This window comes from Pongo pygmaeus, chromosome 21 (genome assembly GCF_028885625.2).
Source record: "Pongo pygmaeus isolate AG05252 chromosome 21, NHGRI_mPonPyg2-v2.0_pri, whole genome shotgun sequence".
NCBI classification, from domain to species: domain Eukaryota; kingdom Metazoa; phylum Chordata; class Mammalia; order Primates; family Hominidae; genus Pongo; species Pongo pygmaeus.
The window spans coordinates 46,717,033-46,742,206 of record NC_072394.2 but is presented as its reverse complement, the minus strand read 5'-3'; the positions used below and the strand labels follow the sequence as shown (position 1 = coordinate 46,742,206).

The 25,174-nt window shown below is 41.9% G+C and overlaps 1 protein-coding gene across 6 annotated transcripts; it reads left to right on the top strand.

The window, feature by feature from the left end:
• The first annotated feature begins 4,006 nt into the window (after positions 1 to 4,006).
• OSER1 (oxidative stress responsive serine rich 1) lies at positions 4,007 to 18,915 on the top strand. Of its 6 annotated transcripts, none has more exons than XM_054466825.2 (5): positions 4,216 to 4,865; positions 7,296 to 7,343; positions 7,893 to 8,010; positions 11,786 to 11,899; positions 17,130 to 18,915. In XM_054466825.2, exons 2-5 carry the CDS (start codon positions 7,307 to 7,309, stop codon positions 17,815 to 17,817), a joined length of 957 nt encoding a protein of 318 aa, XP_054322800.1. In that variant the 5' UTR covers positions 4,216 to 4,865; positions 7,296 to 7,306; the 3' UTR covers positions 17,818 to 18,915. The 6 variants fall into 6 exon arrangements, with proteins under 6 accessions (XP_054322802.1, XP_054322800.1, XP_063515591.1 ...); XM_063659522.1 differs by having other exon boundaries at positions 4,252 to 6,255; XM_054466827.2 differs by lacking the exons at positions 4,216 to 4,865; positions 7,296 to 7,343 and adding an exon at positions 4,007 to 4,180.
• Positions 18,916 to 25,174: the final 6,259 nt, after the last annotated feature.

Genomic DNA, 25,174 nt, shown 5'->3' with positions numbered 1-25,174 from the left:
GAGACCTCAAAAAAAAAAAAAAAAGGTTTCAATAGTTTCTGGCACACAACACTCAATGCCTTCCTTTAACAAGTAATTACTGAGAGCCAACTATGTGCCACATAGAGTTCAGGCCTTGGGGATACACTGTATTTTCATCAGTTCTAAGACACCATCGTTTTAAAGACTCACCACTTACTGTAGGTACAAGTAAGAAAGAAAAAAATACTACCAATTAAACCAGGACACACTGGCGATTATAAGACACATCCAGATTTTCTAACCACTATTAATAAATTGTGGGAAAATGTGCATCTTTGATTAAAAAAAATAGTGACTAAGAAAAAAAAACACAAAGTCCCTGTCCTCGGGTAGCTTCTATTCTAGTGAGGGGACCAAAAAATAACTATACATTGTCAGGTAGTGACAAGTGCCATGATAAAGCAGGGTAAGGGGATACAGAGTGAAGGGGGTGCTGGGGAAGCCAAGAAAGACCCCCCCGGGGAGCTGATATGAGCAGAGATTTTGAATGACGAGATGAACTGTGGGTAAACAATGCTCCAGGAGGGGAAATACATACAAAAGACCTGAGAGGGAAATATGCCTGCTGGGTTCAAATATATGCAAAGAAAGTGTCGCTGGAACAGTCCTAGGCCCTGGGCAGCCAATTTCCTCAAACCCAGTGGTATTTTCCAGGTGAAAGCAGGTATCCCTGGTCTAGCTGGGTACATACAGGAGGTGAAGGTGGGGAGGCTAAGAAAAGCAGTGTAACTCAGCGATCAGCAGGGTGCTATAGTCAGACTGCCTAGACTGGAATCCCCGTTCTACCACTTACAAGCTATGTAACCTTGGACAAGTTATCTAACTATTCTGAGCCTAGTTTCCTCAGCTGTAAAACAGACATCATAGAAGTACATTTCCCAAATTGGTTATGAAGATTACATGAGCTAACATCTTGTAAATCAAGACAAATAATCATTATCACTTCCTTCTATCCCAAAGTCATTTTAATTTTTTTTTTTTGAGACAAGGTCTTGCTCTGTAGCCCAGGCTGGAGTGCCGTGGCATGATCTCAGCTCACTGCAACCTCCACCTCCTGGGTTCAAGGGCTTCTCATGCCTCAGCCTCCAAGTAGCTAGGATTACAGGCGTGCACCACCATTCCCAGCTAATTTTTGTATTTTTATTTATTTATTTTTTCAGTAGAGATGGGGTTTCACCATGTTAGCCAGGCTGGTCTCGAACTCTTGACTTCAGGTGATCCACCTGCCTCAGCCTCCCAAAGTGTTGGGATCACAGGCGTGAGCCACCACGCCTGGCCTACCCTAAGTCATTTTAAAAAGTATATCGAGGTAAGAAATAAATTACTTTGAGTCTTAAAACATAAGAACAGAATATTTTCCAGATTACCAACTGGTAGGATGGCAGCCACATGGTTAGGCAAATAATTTTCTTTATTACTTTGGACTTGGCTTCTCCAAAGTTATTTTTTAAGAGAAACTATTATCTTCCTATATAAATTGTTCTTGCAGTATAAATTCATGGAATTAAGTCTCTCTTACTAAAGCATGTACAAGACACTTGTAGCAAGAAAGAAGCACTGTTAGAGGCTTCTTAATTAAATGGCATTACCATGTGCATTAATACAAAGTTGATTTCTTCAATATAAAGTCCACACACAAATTCAGGTTTTTTCCCCAAGGTTAAAAAGACTCGGAATTGCTGGTATAGGACACCGATCTGGCTTTTTGTTCACTCAGATCCATCCCATTTTGTAGCTTTTCTATCTCATTCCAAGTCATGATGTACCACACCGTGAGCCAGTCCTATGTATAATGACTTAAAACTTCAGGCCATGTCAGGTGTGTGAGTTAACAGGCTTCAGCATTCACAAGAGGTTCTCACCTTCCAAGTACTCCCCGAGTAATGAGTCACATTCTTGGAAAGCATCTAACTCTTTATGATGGAGATGTGCTTACATAAAATGAAATATTGTAACTTTTTAGTTTTTGGTATTTAATATAATTAGGGATGGAAAGCAGGTAAAATGAGAATTCACCAAAACTGTATTGAGCATCTACTAATCCCCAGGAAGTGTGCTAAGCCCTGGGAATTCAATCACGATCCAGACAATTCTTTCCCCTCAAGGATATATGAGGTTTTTTTTGTTTTGTTTTGTTTTGTTTTTTTTTTTGAGACAGTTTTGCTCTGTTGGCCCAGGTTGGAGTGCAGTGGCGCAATCTCGGCTCACTGCAACCTCCGCCTCCCGGCTTCAAGAGATTCTCCTGCCTCAGCCTCCCGAGTAGCTGGGATTATAGGTGCACGCGCCACCATGCCCGGCTAATTTTTCTTATTTTTAGTAGAGACAGGGTTTCGCCATGTTGGCCAGGCTGGTCTCAAACTCCTGACCTCAAGTGATCCGCCTGCCTCGGCCTCCCAAAGTGCTGGGATTATAGGCATAAGCCACCGTGCCCAGCCTTCTCAAGGATATATGAGATTTTAACTGAAGTTATATTTTGAAGTAGCAGCTTAAAAAGACATATTTGGTCTTGACACATTTCACTTGGCAAGGTCTGAGGAAAAAAATGCATCATATTTCCCGCCTTTTCTTGTCCAAGAGATGTTGAGAAGGGCAGTTTAAATCCTGACTTACTAGCACTGTGAGACAGGACAAAGGCAGCTAGAACAAGTTATCTAATCTCTAATATAATCTAATGCTATCTAACTAGCATCATTAGGTTACAATGAACAGTTTTCTTTCATCCCGTCAGTTACTGAGCCTCTGGTAAGAACGACGAGAATTTAAAATGTTTTATCCAGGGCCAACTTCATGTTTAACAACGTTATACAATAAATTGTTAGATTTCATTTACAGACATAGGCCAGGCATTCCAAAGCCTGGCTGTAGTTAAGCTGGACACAGTTAAACCATCTTCGGCAGCCTATCTAGTTAGTTGACTACAACTAAGGTATTGGGGAATGATGGTGGATGGGGCCAATCTTGGTTCAGAGAAAAACCCTCACTCTAGGGGTGGGCCACAATCAACGCCAGCCAACTCTATTGGGCAAAATAATCTGTTCTCACGAAGCTTTGAGAAGTGCAGACGTGGAGCTGGAGACTGGCAGGCGAGGAGAGGCACAGCTAGATCAGCAGAACCAGTCCTGGTGATGGAGCGGGTGGCAGCTGTTGCACAGATCACCTTTTACCGCCTACCATCTGAGCAACATCCAGAATCAGAAAAATGTAAAGAACCCTAAAATTCATCTCCTTTGGTGAACTGCCTAAATCCTTTTGCAAAATTTGGTGTGTAGCTGCATTTCTTTGGCAAGAAGATCTACAGTTCTTACTAGATTCTCAAAGGAGTCTACGCCTGAAAAAACGAGACTCACCGATAAGGTTCAACTTTCTCACTTACTAGATGGAAAACTGAGAGACCCAGAGGAGGAAAAGCAGTTGCCTCAAGACAAACAGCAGCGATATCAAAACCGAAGGCATTTCAATTCAATTCTAATTCCAGCTTCACACTATTGACCCTGGCCACGTCCAATACCTCTTCGCTTCTCTGCAGGCCCTAAAAGATCACCAGGAGGCGAGGGCTGGTGTCCGAGTCCAGGAGAGGTCGCAGGCAGTCCAGATTGTAGCATCACAGAAACTCTGGCCAAGCGCTCAGCCGGGTATTGGCTGCCATAAAGACCCCCTGTCCTTGTCCCCGCCCCGCGGAATTCCGCTGCATAGGTGACTCCAGGTAGAGGACCAAGCACAAGGAGATCCCGGGGCGGTGGAGGCAGAGGACGACTGTGAAGAATGACGCCTACTCACCTGACAGAGAGGAGGTAGCACGCATGCCCCAAAAGCGGGTTGGGAGCAAATCCACGCCACTGGGAGGAGGCAAACCAAAGAATAACAGGAAATGACGTAAGGCGCACGTGCTTCTGAGGGGGGCGGGTGCAGGGCGTTCGAGAGGCGCGGCCGCCGCCCTGCGCCTGCGCAGTCGTCGCCTGCCGCGCTGCCGAGTCACTGGGGTGGGAGGAGCATGAGTAGGGGGCGGGGTGCATGCCGGAGTGCGCAGGCGCAATGCGACTCCCGAGGCGCGGGCCGCCCCCTTGGCTGGTTTGGATCCGGGTCAGTCGGGCGCCGAGATTCGGGAGAGACGCTCTGTACTGACTGCACCGCATCACCGGAGCGCCCCAGCTGCGAGGAGGTAAGTGCCCTGACGTGACGGGGAGGGGCCGCAGCACTGCGTCTCGGCTTCCACAGCCAGTCTGGCCGCGGGCGGTTTTCCCCGGGCCCGCCCGCCTTGGGTCGCGTCGTCTCCCGACGCCTCCTGCCTGGGCCGGGCCTGGGCCTCTCCGCGCTCCCTTATCTGCTGCGGCCTGTGCCTGCTGGAGCTCCGAGCTCCGCGCTCTCTGCCCTTCCCGCCTTCGCGTCCTCCCGCGGTCCCCGCCCCGTCCCGCTCCTCCGCCGTCTCCCGCCCAGCGGCAGCTTCCCCTTTTCGCCCTCCTTGGCCGCCCTTTGCCCCTTCCAGTCCTTTCCCTCTCGCCTCGGAGCCCCATTCTCGTTGGCTACCTCTTCGGCCCCACTCCTTTCTTCTCCCGCATCCCTTGTGCCTCGCTCCGACTCCAGCCTCTCTTTCTGACGCCAGGAATCTCCCGAGGAGCGCAACTTTCCAGCTGGAGACCCCGGGCGGGCAGAGCCCCTGGACAGCTCCCTGCTCGGCGTTGTCCCCAGACTCCCCAAGCCCCGTCCTACCCCTCTGGGTTCTGACTAGGAATTTTCCTCCGTTCATGTTTACCCGCGACAGGCACAGACTCTGGGTGAAAAGAAGGAACTTTGTGCTTTGGCTGCAGCGCTGCGAGTATAAAGGGATGAGTGGGTTGCACGGAGAGGTGTGAATGTGCTTTTTGTCCTGGGGGCTGATTGTTTCCTCCCGGTCTAGTTTGCCTCTTAGAGTTGCTGGGCATGGTTTTCTTCCCCCATACTCTACGCTTCCTGGTGGTCTGGGAGTTTCGAAATCTTTAACGTTGTGATGACAACGCTTACCTGCAAATCCCTTCTTGATCGTTCTTAGGTCTTCTCAGGGGCCTGGAAATGTAGACCTAGACTTGCGATTCAAGGAGGTCTTGGTTAAAACGGCAAGATGTAAATAAGATTGTGACGCATCCATTTCGTTGAAAGAAAAAACCAGGAATTTGTCCTTTTGATGGAGGAACTTAAAAGAACTTTGTAATTTTTGTAAGGTTGTGGAAAATCCGAGGCAAAGTTAAATTGCCTGGTGTGATTTGACTTAAAGTAACTTCGAATAGGCTTTTTAAAGTTTCATCTCTTTGGAGATTGTTCAACTCCACGAGTTCACTGCAGTGAAAACGCCAAGACTGTCTCCCACAGATTTAATATTAATGAAGAAGGGCAAGCCAGTTATATGTGTTGTCCAGAGTTTGTACAACCCTTTCTTTGAATGGGGATCTGGGGATGCAGAGGAGCATAATGAGCCTTTTATAATTACAAACGTGCTCTTCTCTAGCTCTTAAGGTTATGCCTAACGCTCACTTTTGCTCTTGGCTAAAATAACTGAGACAAAAAGTTAGTAGTAAAAAAAATGCTGGAAGTCTGAAAATCGTTTAGACAGAACTTCATTCCTGAAGTTTTAGTCTGTAGCCAGATTTTAATTCTGGCCTGTTTTGGTTTTTAGATGATAGATATTTTAGTGTGTCAACAGGAATGTAAAGTTTGTATTAACATCTAGGGTGATCACCTGCCATGCTATTAAGTCAGCATGGTGTAATTAAAAGTTACATATGTCGGTTCAGAGCCTCTTAGCAGAGTGTTACATTGTAAGCTCTTGGAGGGCAGGAATGAGCTTCTAGTCCTTACGGAAATGGAGTTTAGGCTTCTATCCCTAGCATTCATTCTAGTGCCGTGCACGTGGTAGTAGGAATTCTGTAAATATTTGTGAAAGAAATGAATTTCTGCCTGTAGGGTTCAGCAGTGTATACTTAAATGTGATGTGTACGTAAATGCTGACTGATTTCCAGAGAGGGCTAAGGAGGACTTGTGGGGGGTCTGCGGGTTGGGGAGATTGGCTCAGATGATCTATGAACTCGGTAAGGGCTGAACATTGACTAACGGATCATAAGGTAATTGAGGAACACTGTAAGTCAAACTTCAGTTTAGTTCTACCAGCAGGAAGAATTTGTTTACAACCTACAATAGTACTCTTTTAGATGATGTGAAGCTTTGAAAATATTGAAATAAGTGATTGCTCACCTCTCCCTCCAGGTATATAGGAATTGATTGTGTATTTGGGGGATCCTACCCTAAATTGAGAATTAGAGACTAGTGAAGCATGGGATTGTGTGGATAATGTTTCTTCATGTTTATGTACTTAAATTAACCAGCAAAATATACGTGGAGAATGTATTTAAATTTTTTTTTGTCCTAAGAAGTTGAGGTGCAGGCTGGCTGATTTTTTTTTTTTTTTTTTTTTAGTAGCTGAATTCTTTTGAGACTGTTTTCAGTGTTCCCCAGAGAGCTCTGCCTAAAATACCTTAACTTCCGCAGATAAGTAAAGTGAAAAGTCCTGATTCCTTGCCTCTTTATTTTGCGCTGGTACTACAATAATATAATGGTTACATTATATCAAACATTATGACACCTTGACCTTTGGAATATTAGAGGTCTCACAATAACTTCGGAGCCACCTTGAGAAACGAGCAGATATGAATCAGAGAGGACCCAAGGGCCGGTGGAGAGGCACTGCTCCCTCTGAGAATGCCCAAGAGGGGTGGGGGCGGGGCGGGGGGGGCAGGTAAAGGCTTAGAAATAAAGAGGTGAAGTGAACCTTTTGCTTCAAATATTCTTTATTTCTATTTTTTTGTGGTACTTTTTTTTCTTTCTTTCTGATTCTCTCTGATATGTTCATAGATGCTGGTTTGCTTAATTTTTATTCAAAATTTGGTACTAATAATCCTGAGTGAAAAAATAATTTGGAGACTAGATTCAAGGGTTTATTAACAGACTTCTCTGTTGTGTTTCTTGTTGCTTTGATTGGTTCTTCATCTACCTTTCTCTGTTTAAATATAAAAATCAGGTGGAAAATATGGAGGACTTTGGTTAATCAAACTAGTTAAGAGATCATTTAGTGGTGCGTCTACACAATAGTCATTTCTATTTTTTTCTTTACTTTCAGCCTTTCTTTAGGCTAAAGAGAAGTTTGTTTGTTTTTTCTTCTTTTTCCACTCATGTGCACGATGAATTTTTTAGAGGGCTGCAAGTATATAGTTCATTTATTTTCTTTCTTGTTTAACAATTAATTACAGTATTCCAGGCTATGAAGAAAAACACAAATGGAAGTATCAACCTTACTGGTAGAGTGCATTTCTAATTCTGCTTTCACAGTGGTAACGTCTTGTTCTCTAAAACGTGTCTTCTGTGAACATAGCTGTCTGGGTCAGGACTGCTCTAGAGAAATGCTATCATGTGTCATGAAAGTTATACTTAACTAGTGTTAGGCCAGACAAATAGTGTCATTTTAAAGAATCAGAGTGCTATAATTTGAGCTATTCCCTTTTATTTCTGATGTCATTTTGTTCATAGGTTTCTAGACCAACTGGGGAGATTCCCCTGTTAAAAAGTATGTATACCGAAACATAGACTTTAGATCATCTAGTTTCCAAAATTGTGTAATAGGATTTTGGCATCAAGTATGTGAATAGTTTATATTCTGTCATAGTACGTATCCATTTTTGGTATCATTTCATTTGTTTGCCTTTAAGAAATAAAACCTATAGTCTCCAGTTATCTACACTGAAACTTCGTTTTTGAAATAAAAATTTGCTTTTTTCCTAACAGTAATGGTAACAGGTATACTTTTGATCCCACCTGTTTTTACTTTCTCACTTTATTTTCTTTTTTAGTGTTAACAGGAACATCGATAAGTAGTGTAAAAACTTGCACAATGAAATCCGAAGCCAAGGATGGAGAGGAGGAGAGTCTACAGACTGCTTTCAAGAAATTAAGAGTGGATGCATCAGGGTAATTAAATATGTAATATATTACTTGGAATTATTTGTTTACTCATTTTAAATAGTCCCTTTTCCCTAAAAAGCTCTTCCTCTTTTAATAGTTCTCATTATTGAAAGAAAATATAAATGCTAATAGTGCAACATTCTTCCAGATTCTGCACAGTATGGTTTTAGTTAAAAAAAAAAAAAAACTCTTTGGTTAAATTTGAAAAGTAGCAGTTCATTTGCCCTCCCAGGTTGGGTGTTTTGATTTTTGTTCACTTTGAGGAGGGCTTCCCCCCACCTCTTTTTAATCGAAGATTATCAAGCGGTGTCCCACCAGGGATTTTATCATACATCTCAAGGGAATCACAGTATTTTTCACTAAAAGTGGGTTGGCTCAATGGAAATCTATGAAGACATTGTAGATTTCATGGTCTGTGATTGCTCAGTCTATCACTATGGAAACCTCTATTCAGTAGGATTCTGTCACTGAGGTCAATAACCTTAGTCCCTTTGGCCAAACTAATTAGAGCACCTGCATACCAGCTGCTGTCTGAATGTTAATGTTTCACCCTTTGCAAAATGTTCTGTGTGAGACTCTTCTCACACCAATTCTTTCTCCCAGGCCAAAATAAATCAACATTTTTAATGGATATAAGAATTTCTTTTCATGAATGGAAACTAAACACTGGAAGCTCAGAGTAGAACACCCACAAGTAATAATCGTCATCATTAAAGTTTATTATTCACTTCCTGTGGCCTCAACACTGGGTTAAGTACTTTGTGCACGTTATTGAATCCTCACTACACCTTAGGACGTGGATACTACTGTCATTTCAGTTTACAGATGAGACTCACACAAATTAAATTACTTGCTAAAAGTCACATTGGTAGGAAGTTGCAGAGCCAGGATTTGAACCTAGACAGCCTGTCTCCAGAACCTCTGCTCTCTTTTTTTTTTTTTTTTTTTTTTTGAGACGGAGTCTGGCCCTGTCGCCCAGGCTGGAGTGCAGTGGCGCAATCTCAGCTCACTGCAAGCTCCGCCTCCTGGGTTCATGCCATTCTCCTGCCTCAGCCTCCCGAGTAGCTGGGACTACAGGCGCCTGCAACCACGCCCGGCTGATTTTTTGTATTTTTAGTAGAGACGGGGTTTCACTGTGTTAGCCAGGTTGGTGTTGATCTCCTGAGCTGGTGATCCACCCACCTTGGCCTCCCAAAGTGCTGGGATTACAGGCGAGAGCCACTGTGTCCGGCCCAGAACCTCTGCTCTTAACCATCCTTTATGTGGTACCTTGAAGACAATATGAAGAAATGCATGCAGTACCTAGCACAAAGTAAAAACTAGATGTTAGTTGTTACAGCCACCTGCCTATTGCTAGTAGTATTTTTGGCCTATCAAATGAGAAGATTTATGCTGATAGATTTGCACAGTAGATGTTGTAGGTGCTCATATTTGCTTCCATGATACTTCAAAAACATATCTTTCCTCCTGATGGTTTTCTAATATGGTCAACTTGCCAGTTCATATCAGTACTTTGATAAATTGTCTTGGGAAACAGAAGCAAAGCAGAGAAGCAGAGCGTTCCAGATTGTGGCTGCAGTGTATCCTTTGTGATTTCTTATATAGGAATAATTTTTTTAAATCAGGAAAATACTAGGAATGTGTACACACAATTATACATACAAATCTCTTAGTGTGTAATTTTGTATAAGTAACTCTTGATACACAGACTTCTTTCCTGATGTTTTAAGAAGTTGAAATGTAAAATAAAGCCAGGCCGGGCATGATGGCTCACTCTTGTAATTCCAGCCCTTTGGGAGGCCGAGGTGAGCACAACACTTGAGCTCAGGAGTTTGAGACCAGCCTTGGCAACATGGTGAAACCCTGTCTGCAAAAAACCAAAGAATTAGCTAGGCGTGGTGGTGCGTGCCTGTAGTCCCAGCTGCTCTGTAGGCTGAGGTGGGAGGATCACTTGAGCCCGGGAGCTGGACGTTGGAGTGAGCTGAGATCATGCCACTGCACTCCAGCCTTCGCAACAGAGCAAGACCCTGTCTCAAATAAAAAAAAAAAAAAGTAAAATTAAGCCATTTTGGTATCCCTAAAAATTACTTGGAACATTATTTTAAAATTTTTCAAAATATATGGTCAAAAATTAGATATTTGTAAAACCAAATGCTGCATGTTCTCACTTAGAAGTGGGAGCTAAACATTGAACACACATGGACATGGGAACAATAGACACTGCTGACTACTGGAGTGGGGAGGGCAGGAGCAGAATGTGGGTGGAAAACCTACCTACAGGGTACTGTGCTCACTACCTGGGTCCAGTATGCCCATGAACAATCCTGTGTATGTACCACTTGTATCTAAAGTAAAAGCTGAAATGAAAAAAAATTATATATTTGTAGCATATATTCTGCCTTGAGTAAAATTATAAGAAGGGAAGGAGAATATTTGAGAAAACGAAATAAGGGGTGAGTCATTAGCATGACTAAGCAGAATAAGACTTGTGTAGTAGTGTATCATACATTCTAGTTGTTTTATATTGTTGCCAGTTTACAAATGGGATATCTGAGGATTGACTCATAAACTAACCAGGCCTTGCCAGGAATTTAGCATGATCCTGTTCAACAGGTTTTGATTCCTTAGTGGTATTTGTCTTATTAGGACAAATCTCTGTATATTTATTATAAAACAATATCCTATTTATGTGACTGTAACATAATACATGCTTATTATAGAAAAATTTACAAAAACAAGACAGGATAAAAACGGAAGTAAAAATCACAGTTTCCCATAACCACTGTTAACATCTAGACCACTGGTTCATGATAGCCTATACTTATTTTACATAGTTGAGATCATAATATATGTATAGGTGTTTAACCATGCTGCTTTCTGCTTATAAGCATTCCCCCATATCATTAAAAGTTCTTTGTACACTTAATTTCTAATAATTTCCCAACATTTTACCGTATAGATATGCCATAATTTAGAAATACAGTATTTTTTTCTATTATTTAGTTATTCCCAGTTATTTTTTACTTTCAGTTATGTTTTGTTGAACATCCTTTCATTTTAGTAGATTAATGTCGCTTTCTCAAGAATTTTTGTCAACACCATAGCATGTATAGTAGGGTGTGTGTGTGTGTGTGTGTGTGTGTGTGTGTGTTGAAAAAGTCTGGAAGGATTTCCACCAGTGTTCGATGTTGGTAGTCTCTGGGTTGTGAGGTTATGGATGATTCTGTTTTTCTTGCTTTTAGATTTTTTCACGTTCTTTACTGGGAACCCATATTATCTGTATAATTTTAAACCACAAGGATTTAACTCAGTAATATTTCAAGTTCATTAGTTGCAAAAGTTAGAATATTTTTCTAAAAGTTGCATAATATTTGAAAATGTATTCAGTGTTAAGTTAGATGGAGTCTCCTAAAGTTTTTGCTTCTAAACTTAGTTCCATGACTCTGGTTTGCCCGCATAAGATAAATGGTCAGTGTCATTAGCATTCTCTGGCCATAAGGCCTGATCTGCCCCAGGGAAACAGCCTGAAAGTCTATTTATATCCTGCTGCTGGGTACACTTACCAGTCATTCTTTGGCTTATGATTTTGCAGCCATGGGCTTTTAGGGATACTCTAGATTTGGTTTTGAAGGAAAATTTACATTAAAAGCTGAGCAATTTTTGAGAAACCCAAACTAGAAAAAAAAATGTATTAATAAAAGTTGTATTTGAGTTAGTGAGAACAATATGTTCTCCTCATTTTACAGGTTTTTGTAGCTGTAAACTTTATTCTTGTCTTCAGGTCCATAGCATCTCTGTCTGTTGGAGAAGGCACAGGTGTCAGAGCACCAGTCAGAACAGCAACAGATGATACCAAACCTAAAACCACATGTGCATCTAAAGACAGTTGGCATGGGTAAGAGCTTCTTATTGAAATGATTTTTATTCCAATATTATAAAATATTATTGGATTTTCCTTTCTGAGTGTCCAGAAAAGAGTTAGGTTATGATGTAGAACCTAAGACCCAATGATTAGATAAGGACCTATTCCTTCTTTTGCTGAATTTGCTGAGACTTTTTTTTGGCCTGGTCCATAGTCAATTTTTACAAATATTCCATGTCTGTTTGAGAAGATTGGGACTTCTCTAATTATTCTTGGGTTCTCTGTCCATTAAGTCAGGCTTTTAAATGTGTTATTGGAACCTTTTTTTCCAATTTTTTGGTCAACTTGACCTACAAATAATAGAGATGTATGTAGAAATCTACCCCATGGAAGTGAATTTGTCTATTTTCCCTTTAAATTCTATGTTTTTGCTTTATGTATCTTGAGGTTATTTTGTTGGATTTATATAGCATAGGTTTAGAATGTTTTCCTCCTGGTGAATTGAAACTTTTATTATGTAGTGACATTCTTAATTCCTCATAATGGCTTTTGTCTTAAAGTTTTCTTCTAGTTAGTGTTTCGCTTGTGTGTCTTTTTCTATTCTTTTTTTTTTTTTTTTTTTTTTTAAGACGGAGTCTTGTTCTTGCTCTGTCACACAGACTGGAGTGCAGTGTCACAATCTCAGCTCACTGCACCCTCCGCCTCCCTGGTTTAAGCAGTTCTCCTGCCTTGGCCTCCCAGGTACCTGGGGTTATGCAGGTGCCCGCCACCATGCTCGGGTAATTTTTGTATTTTTAGTAGAGACAGAATTTCATCATGTTGGCCAAGCTGGTCTCAAACCCCTGACCTCAGGTGATCCGCCCACCTCGGCTTCCCAAAGTGCTAGGATTACAGGTGTGAGCCACCACACCCAGCCTACTAGTCTTTCAAGCGTTCTGTGTTCTTGTATTTTAGCTGGGTTTCGTATAAATAGCATATGACTAGGGTTTTTTTTATTCGGTTTTATTCAATGTGATCAGTTTGTTTTTAACTGCTGAGTTTAGTGCATTTACATTTATTTGATTATTGGTATCTTCAGAAGTGATTCTGTCATTTTACTTTATTTGTCCTGCTTTTTTCTATTTTTTTCCCACCGTACCTCTCCTCCTTTCCTTTCCAATTGTTTAAACACAATTGTTTGCAAGGATTTTGTTTGTTCTTTTCCTCTAGTGGTTTGGAAATGGCACACTTTGTTTCTATTCTTTCAGTAGTTGTTAGCCTTGATTTTACCATGCATGCTTTTAACAAAGACAAAAATTAATGGTATTTTAGCCCTTCTCCTTAGAAACCCTTTCCTCTGATCTCCTGACTTCCATGATATAGTTGCCCAATATTTTAGTTGTTACTTAATCTCACAAACTAGGTTTTGTTATTATTATTTAAGCAGACAGTGTTTATTTAGATTTTTCTACTTGTTTATAACTTCTTTCCTCACCATGCTTTCACCTCAGACCTCACATATACAATCACTTACTTTTTTCCTAAAGTAGTTTCTTTAGTGAAGGTTTATTATTAGTAAATAGGACCTCTGCATTGTATAACTCCATATAAATACATTTGAAAGGGCCCCCGATGTTAAATAACATCATGTCCTATTGGTAAATAACAATCATCTGTATCCATGGGGGATCAATTCCAGGTCCTCCCCTCTCACACGCCCCTCTCAATACCAAAATCTGAGGATGCTTATGTCTGTTAGACAGAATGGTATAGTATTTGCATACAACCTATGCTCATTCTCCTGTATACTTTAAACCATCTCTAGAGTACTTATAATACCTACCACAATGCTTACACAGCACTTCACTCACACAGACTCAGCATAGTGCTTAGAGCACAGCAAATTCAAGGTTTGCTTTTTGGAACTTGGTGGAAGGGATATTTTCAGTCTGCTGCTGGTTGAATCCACAGGTGTAGAATCCATGGATACAGAAGACCAACTGTGCTTTCATTTATCTGAAAATGTCTTTATTTCTTCCTTGTTTTTGAAAGATAGAGTTGATATAGTCGACATTATATTTCTAGATTGACAGTTATTTTCTCTTAGCACTTAAATTAGGTACAGTTCATTGTCTTCTGGTTTCATTACATTGATATTGAAAAGCATACCTTCAATCCAATTGTTATTAATTTGGAAATAACCTTTCTAGTCTCTGGCTGCTTTTAAGATCTTCCTGTTGTCTTTGCTATTCTATAGTTTTGCTACAGAGTGTCTCTTATGTGGATTTCTTTTTATCCTGCTCCAGTGTATTTCCTGTGTTCATAGATTCTCTTATCAATTCAGAAAATTTCTCGGTCATTATGTCTATAAAAATCACTTGTCGTCTGTTCTCTGTATTCATTTCTTCAGAAATTCCAGACTTACTCTGTCATCTCTCTTAACTTTTACATTTTTTCCAAATCCTTGTCTCTGTACTGCCTTTTAGGTCAGGGGTTGGCAAACTTTTTTTGTAAAGCACCGTATGGTAAATTTTTTAGCCATTGGAGGCCAAGAAGCAAAAATCCAAGGATATTAATAAGTGCTTAAATAAGAGAGAAAATTCCTACTCTACCCTGTTTGCCTGGGGTTGGCCGTCCTGGCTGGTGGACACATTTTGTCTTCAGTTGCTGAGACAGTCGCAGGGTAGTGACTAGCCTGAAAGGAGAACCTTGTGGAATGGGTGGGTAGCAGGTAGTGCCAGGGTCAGTTCTACTCTCTGTCCCAGTGAGGCTCAGATCCCAGCATGCTCTTTTCTCCTCCAGAGATCCCAGCATTGGTTGGAGTCTTGAACTGAGATTCTGCCTCTCAGTGATCAGCAGTTGCCAACCGTAGAGACCCAACATGTAGATGTTAGCCAGTGTGGGGCTGGACAGTGGCGCAGCGTGTCTACTGGCCAGGAAGGTGGGCAGGGAGAATAGGGACAGGGGGGGATCCCCTAGCCTGGTCTGTGGCCCACAGTGCTAGCCCACTGGAGCAGTGTCCACAAGCTGTACAAAAACAGGCAGGGAGCCAGATTTGACCCACAGGCTGTAATTTGCTGGCCCCTGTTACAAATAATTCAAATTTATTTTCCAGTCAGTCATTCCTTCTTTAGCTGTGTGTACAAGTCCCCTCTTATCCATAGGGAATATGTTCCAAGAACCCCAGTGGACACCTGAAACTGCAGACAATATGAAACCCATTTGCCATCAGTCAGAGCATGTTTTTGTTCGTGTCTTCCACCCACACATTTAATGCCTTTTCCATCTTAACTAAGGACTTACATGCACTGTGGCTGTAACTTTCACATTTGAAGTGCAACAGCAAGTCTATCACAAATTTGTTTTTCCTTCTTCATAATTTTTCAGATAGATTCGTTCTTACCGTAGATCTTAGCAACCTCAGTATATGATTTATTTTTTTCCTTTCCTTATTAAGTCAAGAACTTTCACCTTTTCACTTAAAGAAAGCTGTCTTAGTTCATTTTCTATTGCTATAACTCAATACCTGAGACTGGGTAATTTTTAAAGAGACTTATTTCTTACATTTCTGGAGGCTGGGAAGTGTAAGAGCATGGCACCAGCATCTAGTGAGTGTATCATTGCTGCATCATAACATGGGGAAGGATATCATGTGGCAAGGGGGCTCGTGAGAAGTAGCCAAACCAGCTTTTATAACAGAGCCATTCTTGTGATAACTATCCCTCTCCCTCAATAACCCTTTAATTCATTAATCTGTGGATGGATTAATGCATTCTTGAAGGCAGAATCCTTGTGACCCAATCACCCCCAAAAGTCTCAGCACTGATGCATTCAGGACCAAGTTTACAACACATGAACTTTTGGGTGACGCATTCTAACCACAGCAGAAGCACTTCGTGGCTTTGCCTGGTATACCCAAACTGCTAGCATCACTACTGTTGCACTGTGGGGCCATTGTTAAGTAAAATAAGAGTTACTTGAACACAAGCACTGCAGTACCATGATGGTTGATCTAATAACCAAGGTGGCTACTAAATGACTAATGGGTAGGTGGCATATACAGTGTGGATACCCTGGACAAAGGGATGATTCACATCCCAGGTGGGATGGAGCAGGATGGTGCAAGATTTCGTCGTGCCACTCACAGTGGGGCGCAATGTAAAACTTACGAATTGTTTATTTCTGGAATTTTTTATTTAATATTTTCAGACCATGGTTGACTGCAGGTAACTGAAACTGTAGAAAGCGAAACCGTGGATAAGATGGGACTACTGTGTTCTGTTTAGCTTTTTAGTGTCTTGTTTGGTTCTTGTCTCTAATTCACTTAGCAGTTTTGAGTATCTTTTCTTTTCATTCAGTTCTTTATTTAATTTTTTTATTTAATTTATTTATTTATTTATTTTTTTGAGACAGAGTCTCGCTCTGTTGCCCAGGCTGGAGTACAGTGGCGTGATCTCGGCTCACTGCAAGCTCCGCCTCCCAGGTTCACGCCATTCTCCTGCCTCAGCCTCGCAAGTATCTGGGACTACAGGCGCCCACCACCACGCCCGGCTAATTTTTATATTTTTAGTAGAGACAGGGTTTCACCGCATTAGTCAGGATGGTCTCAATCTTCTGAGCTTGTGATCCACCTGCCTCGGCCTCCCAAAGTGCTGGGATTACAGGCATGAGCCACTGCGCTTGGCTATTTAAATATTTTATAAATAGTTATCTTACATAGTGTGTCCAGTAATTCCCAGTATCTGAAAACCTCAGGGGTTGTAAATATTGTTAGTTTTTTGGTTTTGATTGATTGGCTGTTACCAATGATAGAAATGAATCAGAAATCTATTTAATAGTAATGGCATAATGGTCATTTGTAACGTTAGCCTCACAGTGGTTCTGAAGCTGCTATATTCAGGTTTAGGGCACAATATTTAGGCTTTACAGGATCGGTTTCAGTTGTCTGTTTGAGGTGCTTCCCTCAGACCCACTGGTCAAAGGCTCCCAAGCTTAGAGTTGGAACAGGGCAGGTGTTCTGTCCCAAATGTTTGGCTCAGGTGATTCAGTTAAAAAATACCATTATCTCACCTGGTTCTATAGCTTGCTAATAAGATGATGTTGAAGTTTTTGAGACACAAAGACTTAGGCAGCATGAAAATGGAGGCAGGTACATCTCTTGCAGGAAATTTATGAGCTTAGACTCATAAATCTGAGGGAAGGTAAATTTCCTACTGTCATAAAGAATCTGTTTAGGACAGCTCCATATCCCAATATCTTCTTGTATATTTTTTTTCCTCTTTAGGTCTACAAGGAAGTCTTCACGAGGAGTGGTGAGAACTCAGCGTCGTCGACGTTCTAAGTCTCCTGTCCTTCATCCTCCGAAGTTTATACATTGCAGTACGATAGCATCTTCTTCCAGCAGTCAACTCAAGCACAAAAGCCAGACTGATTCACCTGATGGCAGCAGTGGGCTGGGAATTTCATCCCCTAAAGAGTTCAGTGCAGGAGAAAGCTCTGCTTCTCTCGATGCTAATCACACAGGGGCAGTCGTTGAGCCTTTGAGAACTTCTGTTCCAAGGCTCCCATCAGAGAGTAAGAAGGAAGACTCCTCTGACGCCACCCAAGTCTCCCAAGCAAGTCTCAAAGCCAGTGATCTCTCTGACTTTCAATCAGTTTCCAAGCTAAACCAGGGCACGCCATGCACATGCATAGGCAAGGAATGCCAGTGTAAGAGATGGCATGATATGGAAGTGTATTCGTTTTCAGGCCTGCAGAGTGTCCCTCCCTTGGCTCCAGAACGAAGATCCACACTTGAGGACTACTCTCAGTCGCTGCACGCCAGAACTCTGTCTGGCTCTCCCCGATCCTGTTCTGAGCAAGCTCGAGTCTTTGTGGATGATGTGACCATTGAGGACCTATCAGGCTACATGGAGTATTACTTGTATATTCCCAAGAAAATGTCTCACATGGCAGAAATGATGTACACCTGATAGCAAGAAGCTAATTCATATGCTTTAAACCAATGAAGGCTTGTCAAAGAGATTTAGTTAATGGCAGACCTTGTGGCCACTTTGTGTGAGAAGACATCTCTTTCTGCTCACTGTGCTTGCAATAAAAACTTTTCTTGGCATCTCAGTTAATCTTCATTCTTTAAACTTACTCTCTGAGTTCTTACATACACTTCAAGGCGAGCAGATCAAAGAAAAATCCCCCTTATTTAGAAATGTTCCTGGGGAATGAAGAAACCATAATTACTTGAGACTGGCAGCAGTGGGTATATGGTAAAAGCCTTTGTAAAACTGCATTTTTCAGATTTGTTTAAGGTTTGGTAGCCAAGGAAAGTAAAATGTGATTTTGTAACTGCACTAAACATTTGTCATGCTGTAGTTGCCAGCCCAGAATATTAGAAGTTACAAGACTGATTTAAACCGTCTCTGATTTAATGCAAGATATATTGTGTCTATAAAGGTTTCTCTTGTTATTGTTAAGCCAGAGATCTAAGGTTTAGATTCATTTTGAATAAACTAGCTGGCCTGCCCTCTATTGTTTGAGAGAGTTATTAACCATCACTAGATAAGCCCCTGCTGGTGCTATTCATCCTGAGACATGTTACATGCAGTTTCAAGTAAGCAGCTTGGAATGGGCTGCTTCAGTTGGAGGGAGGGGGTGTAATATTTGAAACAAGTGTGTGTCTTCACCATCTCCAGCATTTTAAATATATGGCTTTTTTTGTTGTTGTTATCAGTTGTAATACAGGTCTCATACCTCAGTTTCAGATGTTACAGATGGTTACCTCTTTGAGTTGCCCTGTCACCCCAGCAACCCTTAAAGAGAATTTTGTACATTCTGTATCCCACAGATTTGGTCAACCATTTCAAAATTCCCTCCAGTTTGGTAAAAATCTGTCTTCAGTTTCAGCTGGATGATGAATCCTTGTTTTTCAGGTGGCTCCAAAAAGAATGTTGCATGTGTTCAGACCATCCTAAGCAGAGCCACCAAATTTAGTGACAGTGTCTAGCCATGTTAGCAATAATGTTAACAGAAGCTTTTGTTTAAATTACAAAATACATTTATACTATTTACTAAAACATCGCGCTGGTTGTGGTTGATTCATGATAGTGGGATGTGGGCTTCAACAAATAGGTGATTTGTACTTGGGGGAGAGGGGAAGGGTGTTTACTAGAAAAACCCTAAGCTTAAGTAGTGGGAGTCCTCTGCTGGTCATTGGTTTGGTGTGGATTTAGTGACATCTGAAGGCTGTGGTTAAAGCAAGGGAGCAAAATACCTTATCACAGCTCTAGAAGCTGTGACAGATATTTCCTAATAATGGTGACAGAAGGTACACTAGTATATCTAAGGCAGAAATTCTCAAACTTTTTGTAAGCACTTCCTTTACACTGACAAATTCAGGACCCAAAAGGTTTTGTTATCTCCAAAAGGATATAAATATTTACCATGTTAGAAATTAAAACTAAGGTATTTTAAAAATATTTATTTAAAAACTCATTACAAGCTAACAAAATTTTTGAATGAAAAATAGCTTTTCCAAAACAAAAAATAGTAGAAGAGTGGCATTGTTCTACCTTTTTGCAAATCTTTTTTAATGTTTGGCTTAATTAGAAGACAGATTCTCATATGTTTCTGCATTCAGTCTCTGGGATATCGCATATTGTGTGGTCTCTGGCAAACTTTTGTACACTTGGGAGAATGAATGTGAAAAAGGCAACTACAGGTTGAATATTCCTTATATGAAATGCTTGGGACCAGAAGTGTTTCGGATCTCAGATTTTTTTTAGATTTTGAAAGATTTGCATTACATGCTTATCAGTTCAGCTTCCGTAATCCTAAAAGCCAAACTGCTCCAATGAGTATGTCCTTTGCTCCTCATGTCAGTGCTCAAAAAGTTCTAGGTTTTGAAGCATTTCAGATTAGGGACCCTCAACCTGTAATGTTTTAGTACCATGAAAATAATTTTGACCTCAGATTTCCTAAAAGGGCCTCAGGGACACCCAGGGATTCCCAGACCAAAATTTAAGCTGCTGGTTGTAAAGGTACCACCCCGCTTTCACCTCCACAACTTGTGTTTTGGCTCACCTTTAAAAAAATTAAAACTGGGCCGGGCACAGTGGCTCACGCCTGTAATCCCAGCACTTTGGGAGGCCGAGGCGGGCGGAACGCAAGGTCAGGAGATCGAGACCATCCTGGCTAACATGGTGAAACCCCGTCTCTACTAAAAATACAAAAAAAATTAGCCGGGGTGTGGTGGCGGGCACCTGTAGTCGCAGCTGCTCAGAGGCTGAGGCAGGAGAATGGTGTGAACCCGGGAGGTGGAGCTTGCAATGAGCCAAGATTGCACCACTGCACTCCAGCCTGGGCAACAGAGCGAGACTCCATCTCAAAAATAAAAGCTGTAGAGGAGTGGAGCTATTCTAATTAAGTAGTGAGCTATTCAAGTTCATGTTAAGTGGGCTTAACATGGGCTTAACATGTTCTTTGAATTAAGATGAGTTCTTAAGCCTTTAAATCCCTTTTAGTTTGTTTTTCAAGCCAGCGGTCTGGTTATTTACTTAGTGCTGTATATTAGTGCAGCAGTCACCAGAGAATGATGATACGTATTCTTTTCATACGAAGGTGTTAGGAGGGTGTAAGGATTGAAAAGGGCAAAGTTCCAACGACCTAGTAACTCAAAATCCAACTTGCATAAAAGTTTAGGCATTCCAGATTTGTGGGAATAAGTTGTAAGTTATCTACATCTCAGCAAAATCTTCCTCAAAACATGAATCTTGAAGTTAAAAATTACTCTGCTCAGACCTAATTGGCCCAACTTTAACATTAGGGTCCCTCATTGGGACATTTGACTTTCTTTTGTGAATGTGACGTACCAAACTGATCTCCTTGCTCTGATATATCTAGGAAAATGGATTTGGTTTGTGGATTGAGGGATTAAGTCTCACTCTGATGTTCCACAAAAGTAACATCCTGATTTCCACATGCCTTTATTTAACAAGTTTTCATTGAACGTTCATTCATTCATTCATTCATTCATTCAATAAGTATCAAGTGCTTACAACACACCAGGGACACTGTACTAGATTCTGGGAATTGAACAGTAAGCAGAACAATATCCTTGTCCTCAGTAGAGAAAGGTGACGAACATATAAGTTGTATGGAGAGAAAAAGAATTAGGAGATAGGAAGGGGTGGGCTAGGGATAGGGTTGCTATTTGGGGTGTGCAGAGAAGATGCTGTGATAAGGTAACATTTGAGCAGAGACCTGAAGGAAGTAAGAGAGTGAGCCACGGGGGCATCTGAGGGAGGGGCATTCTTGGCAGAAGGAACCACAAGGATGTCAATGCAGCTTGAGCAGGTGGGGTCAGAGACAGATGAGTAGGGCCAGATCATGGAGGGCCTGGTAGGCTATTTTAAAGGTGTTGGCTCTTTGGCTCTTACTGTGAGAGATAGGGAGTCATTTGGGGAAGCAGAGGAGAGAGACATGACCAGACTTAACTTTTTTTTTTTTTTTGAGACAGAGTCTTGCTGTGTCACCCAGGCTGGAGTGCAGTGGCACGACCTCAGCTCTGCAACCTCCACCTCCCGGGTTCAAGCAATTCTTGTCTCTCAGCCTCCCAGGTAGCTGGGATCACAGGTGTGCACCACCATGTCTGGCTAATTTTTTTGTATGTTTAGTAGGGACAGAGTTTTGCCATTTTGGCCAGTCTGGTCTCAAACTCCTGACCTCAGGCAGTCTGCCCACCTTGCCCTCCAAAAGTGCTGAGATTACAGGCATGAGCCACCATGCCCAGCTGAGACTTAACCTTTTGAAAGAGCAGTGGCTACTATGTGCAGCCTAAGGGAAGGCAAGGAGGACAGTTAGGAGGCTACTTCAGTGAGTCAGGCAATGGGTTTGGTGGCTTGGGCACTTGGCAGTGCAGGAGATAATATGTGTTCTGGAAGGTTTTTTTTGTTTTTGTTTTTTGTTTTTTTTTTAGACAGAGTCTCGCTCTGTTGCTCAGGCTGGAGTGCAGTGGCGCGATCTCAGCTCACTGCAGTCTCCACCTCCCGGTTCAAGCAATTCTGCCTCAGCCTCCCGAGTAACTGGGACTACAGGCGCATGCCACCATGACTGGCTAATTTTTGTATTTTTAGTAGAGATGCGGTTTCACCATGTTGGCCAGGCTGGTCTTGAACTCCCGACCTCATGATCCACCTGCCTCTGCCTCCCAGAGTGTTGGGATTACAGGTGTGAGCCACCGTGCCCAGCCTGTTCTGGAATTATTTTAATCTAAATCCCTTCAGGGATTTGCCGATGGACTGGATTTAAGGTGTGAGAGAAAGACAGGAATTAAGGTTGACTCCAAAGGTTTTAGTAAGTTTGGAGTCGGCTGGAGGGACAAATTTGCAAGTGGAAACTGAGAGTTTCATTTGTTCTTGTCAAATCTGAGATGCTCGTGAAATATTTAGAAATGTTGAGTAGGTGGCTGGATGTCTGACTGAAGATCAGGAAAGTGGTGCAGCCTGGGGATGCAGACTTCGAAGTCATCGGTAGAGGGAGGTTATGCAAAGCCATGTGACTAGAGACCTCCTCAGAAATGAATGTAGATAAAGAAGCCAGAGAACGAAGGTTTGGGACATTCCCAGGGTACAGAACTCAGGGGGATGAGGAGGAACCAGTAAGGTAGGAGCAGAACCGAGAGAGATTCTAGAAGTCAATTGAAAAAGGATTTCAGAAGGGGGTCATCAGCTGCTAGATGCTGGGAAGACCAGGAGCACCCACTATGTGCAGGCACTGGGTAGACACAGATGAGCTGCAATATCTACTGTACAGCAGGTGCTCAGGTTTTTTAATAATTTAAGTTCTGAGGTACATGTTCAGGGCATGCAGGTTTGTTACATAGGTAAGCATGTGCCGTGGTGGTTTGCTGCACCTACCAACCCATCACCTAGGTATTAAGCCTGTTAAGCCCCATATGCATTAGCGATTTATCCTGGTGCTCTCTCTCTTCCTGCTCCCCCACCCTACCCACAGGCCCCATTGTTCCCCTGTCTGTGTCCATGTGTTTCCATTGTTCAGCTCCCACTTATAAGTGAGAACGTGTTCGGTTTTCTGTTCCTGTGTTAGTTTGCTGAGAATAATGGCTTCCAGCTCCATCCGTGCCCCTGCAAAGGACATGATCTCATTCCTTTTTATGGCTGCGTAGTATTCCATGGTATATATGTACCACATTTTCTTTACCCAGTCTATCATTGATGGACATTTGGGTTGATTCACTGATCATTAGAGAAATGCAAATCAAAACCAGAATGAGAAACCACCCCATGCCAGTCAGAATGGCAATTATTAAAAAGTCAAGAAACAAAAGATGCTGGTAAGGCTGTGGAGAAATAGGGATGCTTTTATACTTTTGGTGGGAATGTAAGTTAGTTTAACCCTTATGGAAGACATTATGGCGGTTCCTCAAAGACCTAGAACCAGAAATACCATTTGACCCAGCAGTCTCATTACTGATTTATATTCCTTTGGGAATGGGTTTGGTGGCTTGGGCACTTCGCAGTGCCCAAGGAATATATATTTATATTCCTTTGGGAATATAAATCATTCTATTATAAAGATACATGCACACCTATGTTCACTGCAGCACTATTCGCTATTTTTTGGAAAGAAGAAAATCCTTGCTTTAAACAACTCATAGTTTGGGGGAGGAGCCAGCATGTGGGAAGGGCACCAGCCCAGCCAGGACACCTGCCTGGAAAGGCTTCCTGGACGGTGAGGCTCGCTCTGCTGAGCCTTCCATGGCTAAGAAGAACTCCAGTGGATTTCTGGGTGCAGTCCTTCTTGTTCCGGATTTCCAGTTCTCTCCCTTTGAGGCTCCCAGAGAAGCAGTCAAGCTTGAGAAGTTGAGCAGGAAATAGAGGGAGAAAGTGACCAGGGAACAGAACCAGGGAGTGGGAAGAGATCTGAGATGAAGAGAGGAAATAGGCTAGCTACCTTTAAAACCAGTTTATAATTATTTCAAGTTTATTTTATTTTTTATTTTTATTTATTTTTGAGATGGAGTCTCACTCTCGCCCAGGCTGGAGTGCAGTGGCACAATCTCAGCTCACTGCAACCCCTGCCTCCTGGGTTCAAGTGATTCTCCTGCCTCAGTACCCCCAATAGCTGGGATTACAGGCAGGTGCCACCACGCCCGTCTAATTTTTGTATTTTTAGTAGAGACGGGGTTTCGCTATGTTGGCCAGGCTGGTCTCGAACCCCTGACCTCAGATAATCCGCCTACCTTGGCCTCTCAAAGTGCTAGGATTACAGGCGTGAGCCACTGTGCCCGGCTTATTTATTTATTTATTTATTTATTTATTTATTTTTTGCGAGAGGATCGTGCTCCATCACTCAGGCTGGAGTGCAGTGGTGTGATCATGGCTCCCTGCAGCCTCGACCTCCCAGGCTCAAGCGATCCTCCTGCCTCAGCCTTCTGAGTAGCTGGGACTACAGGCATGCACCACCATGCCCGGCTAATATTTCAAGTTTAGTAAATTCCATTGGATTTGAAGAACTTGGTTTTTCTCAGGAAAGTCCGTTGTAATGCACATAACGCCACAAGAGGTCTCCCTTTCCCTGAAATGCACTGGTTTAAAAGGTGGGGCAAATGGTAGCTTGTCAGAAAGCTCTGGGCAGGTAAGGCCAGTACCAAATTTGGCAAAGAATCTTATTTAAACTTTTACAAAGTCAAAGTATCCCTTTACCGGTAACTTCGTTTTGCAGTTTAAAACATGAGAATAAGGAGTGCTTCGATGTCAAGATATTTAATATTTAGGAGGGGTTCTCTCTTCCCTCTTTGACGACTATTTTATTAAGCCTGAAAAGTAATTTAGTGTGTAAGAGTAATACTCATAAGAGCTAACACTGATTATATGTGTAATGTGTTCTGAGCTTTTTACAGTATTAACTCTGTAATCCTCACCCAGTCATATCAGGTAGATACTGTTATTCTTGATACCAATAATCCTCTGAGGTAGGGACTTTTACAGATGAAGAATTTGCAGTTTAGAGAAATTAACAATTGGCCCAAGGTCACACAGCTTGTGAGGGGCAGGACTGGGATTTGAAGATGTATCTAACCCCAAAACTACTCATCCTGCGGTAAATGAATTCATGAATTTTTATGTTATTAAATAGTTTCTTAATTTGAAATTTTACCATGGTTTTGTTGTTGTTGTTTTCTATCTATTTATTTATTTTTTGAAATAGGGTTGCCAGGCTGGAGTACAGTGGCACAAATATAGCTCATTGCAGCCTCCAACTCCTTGACTCAGCGATCCTCCTCCCTCAGCTTCCCATGTAGCTGGGACCAAA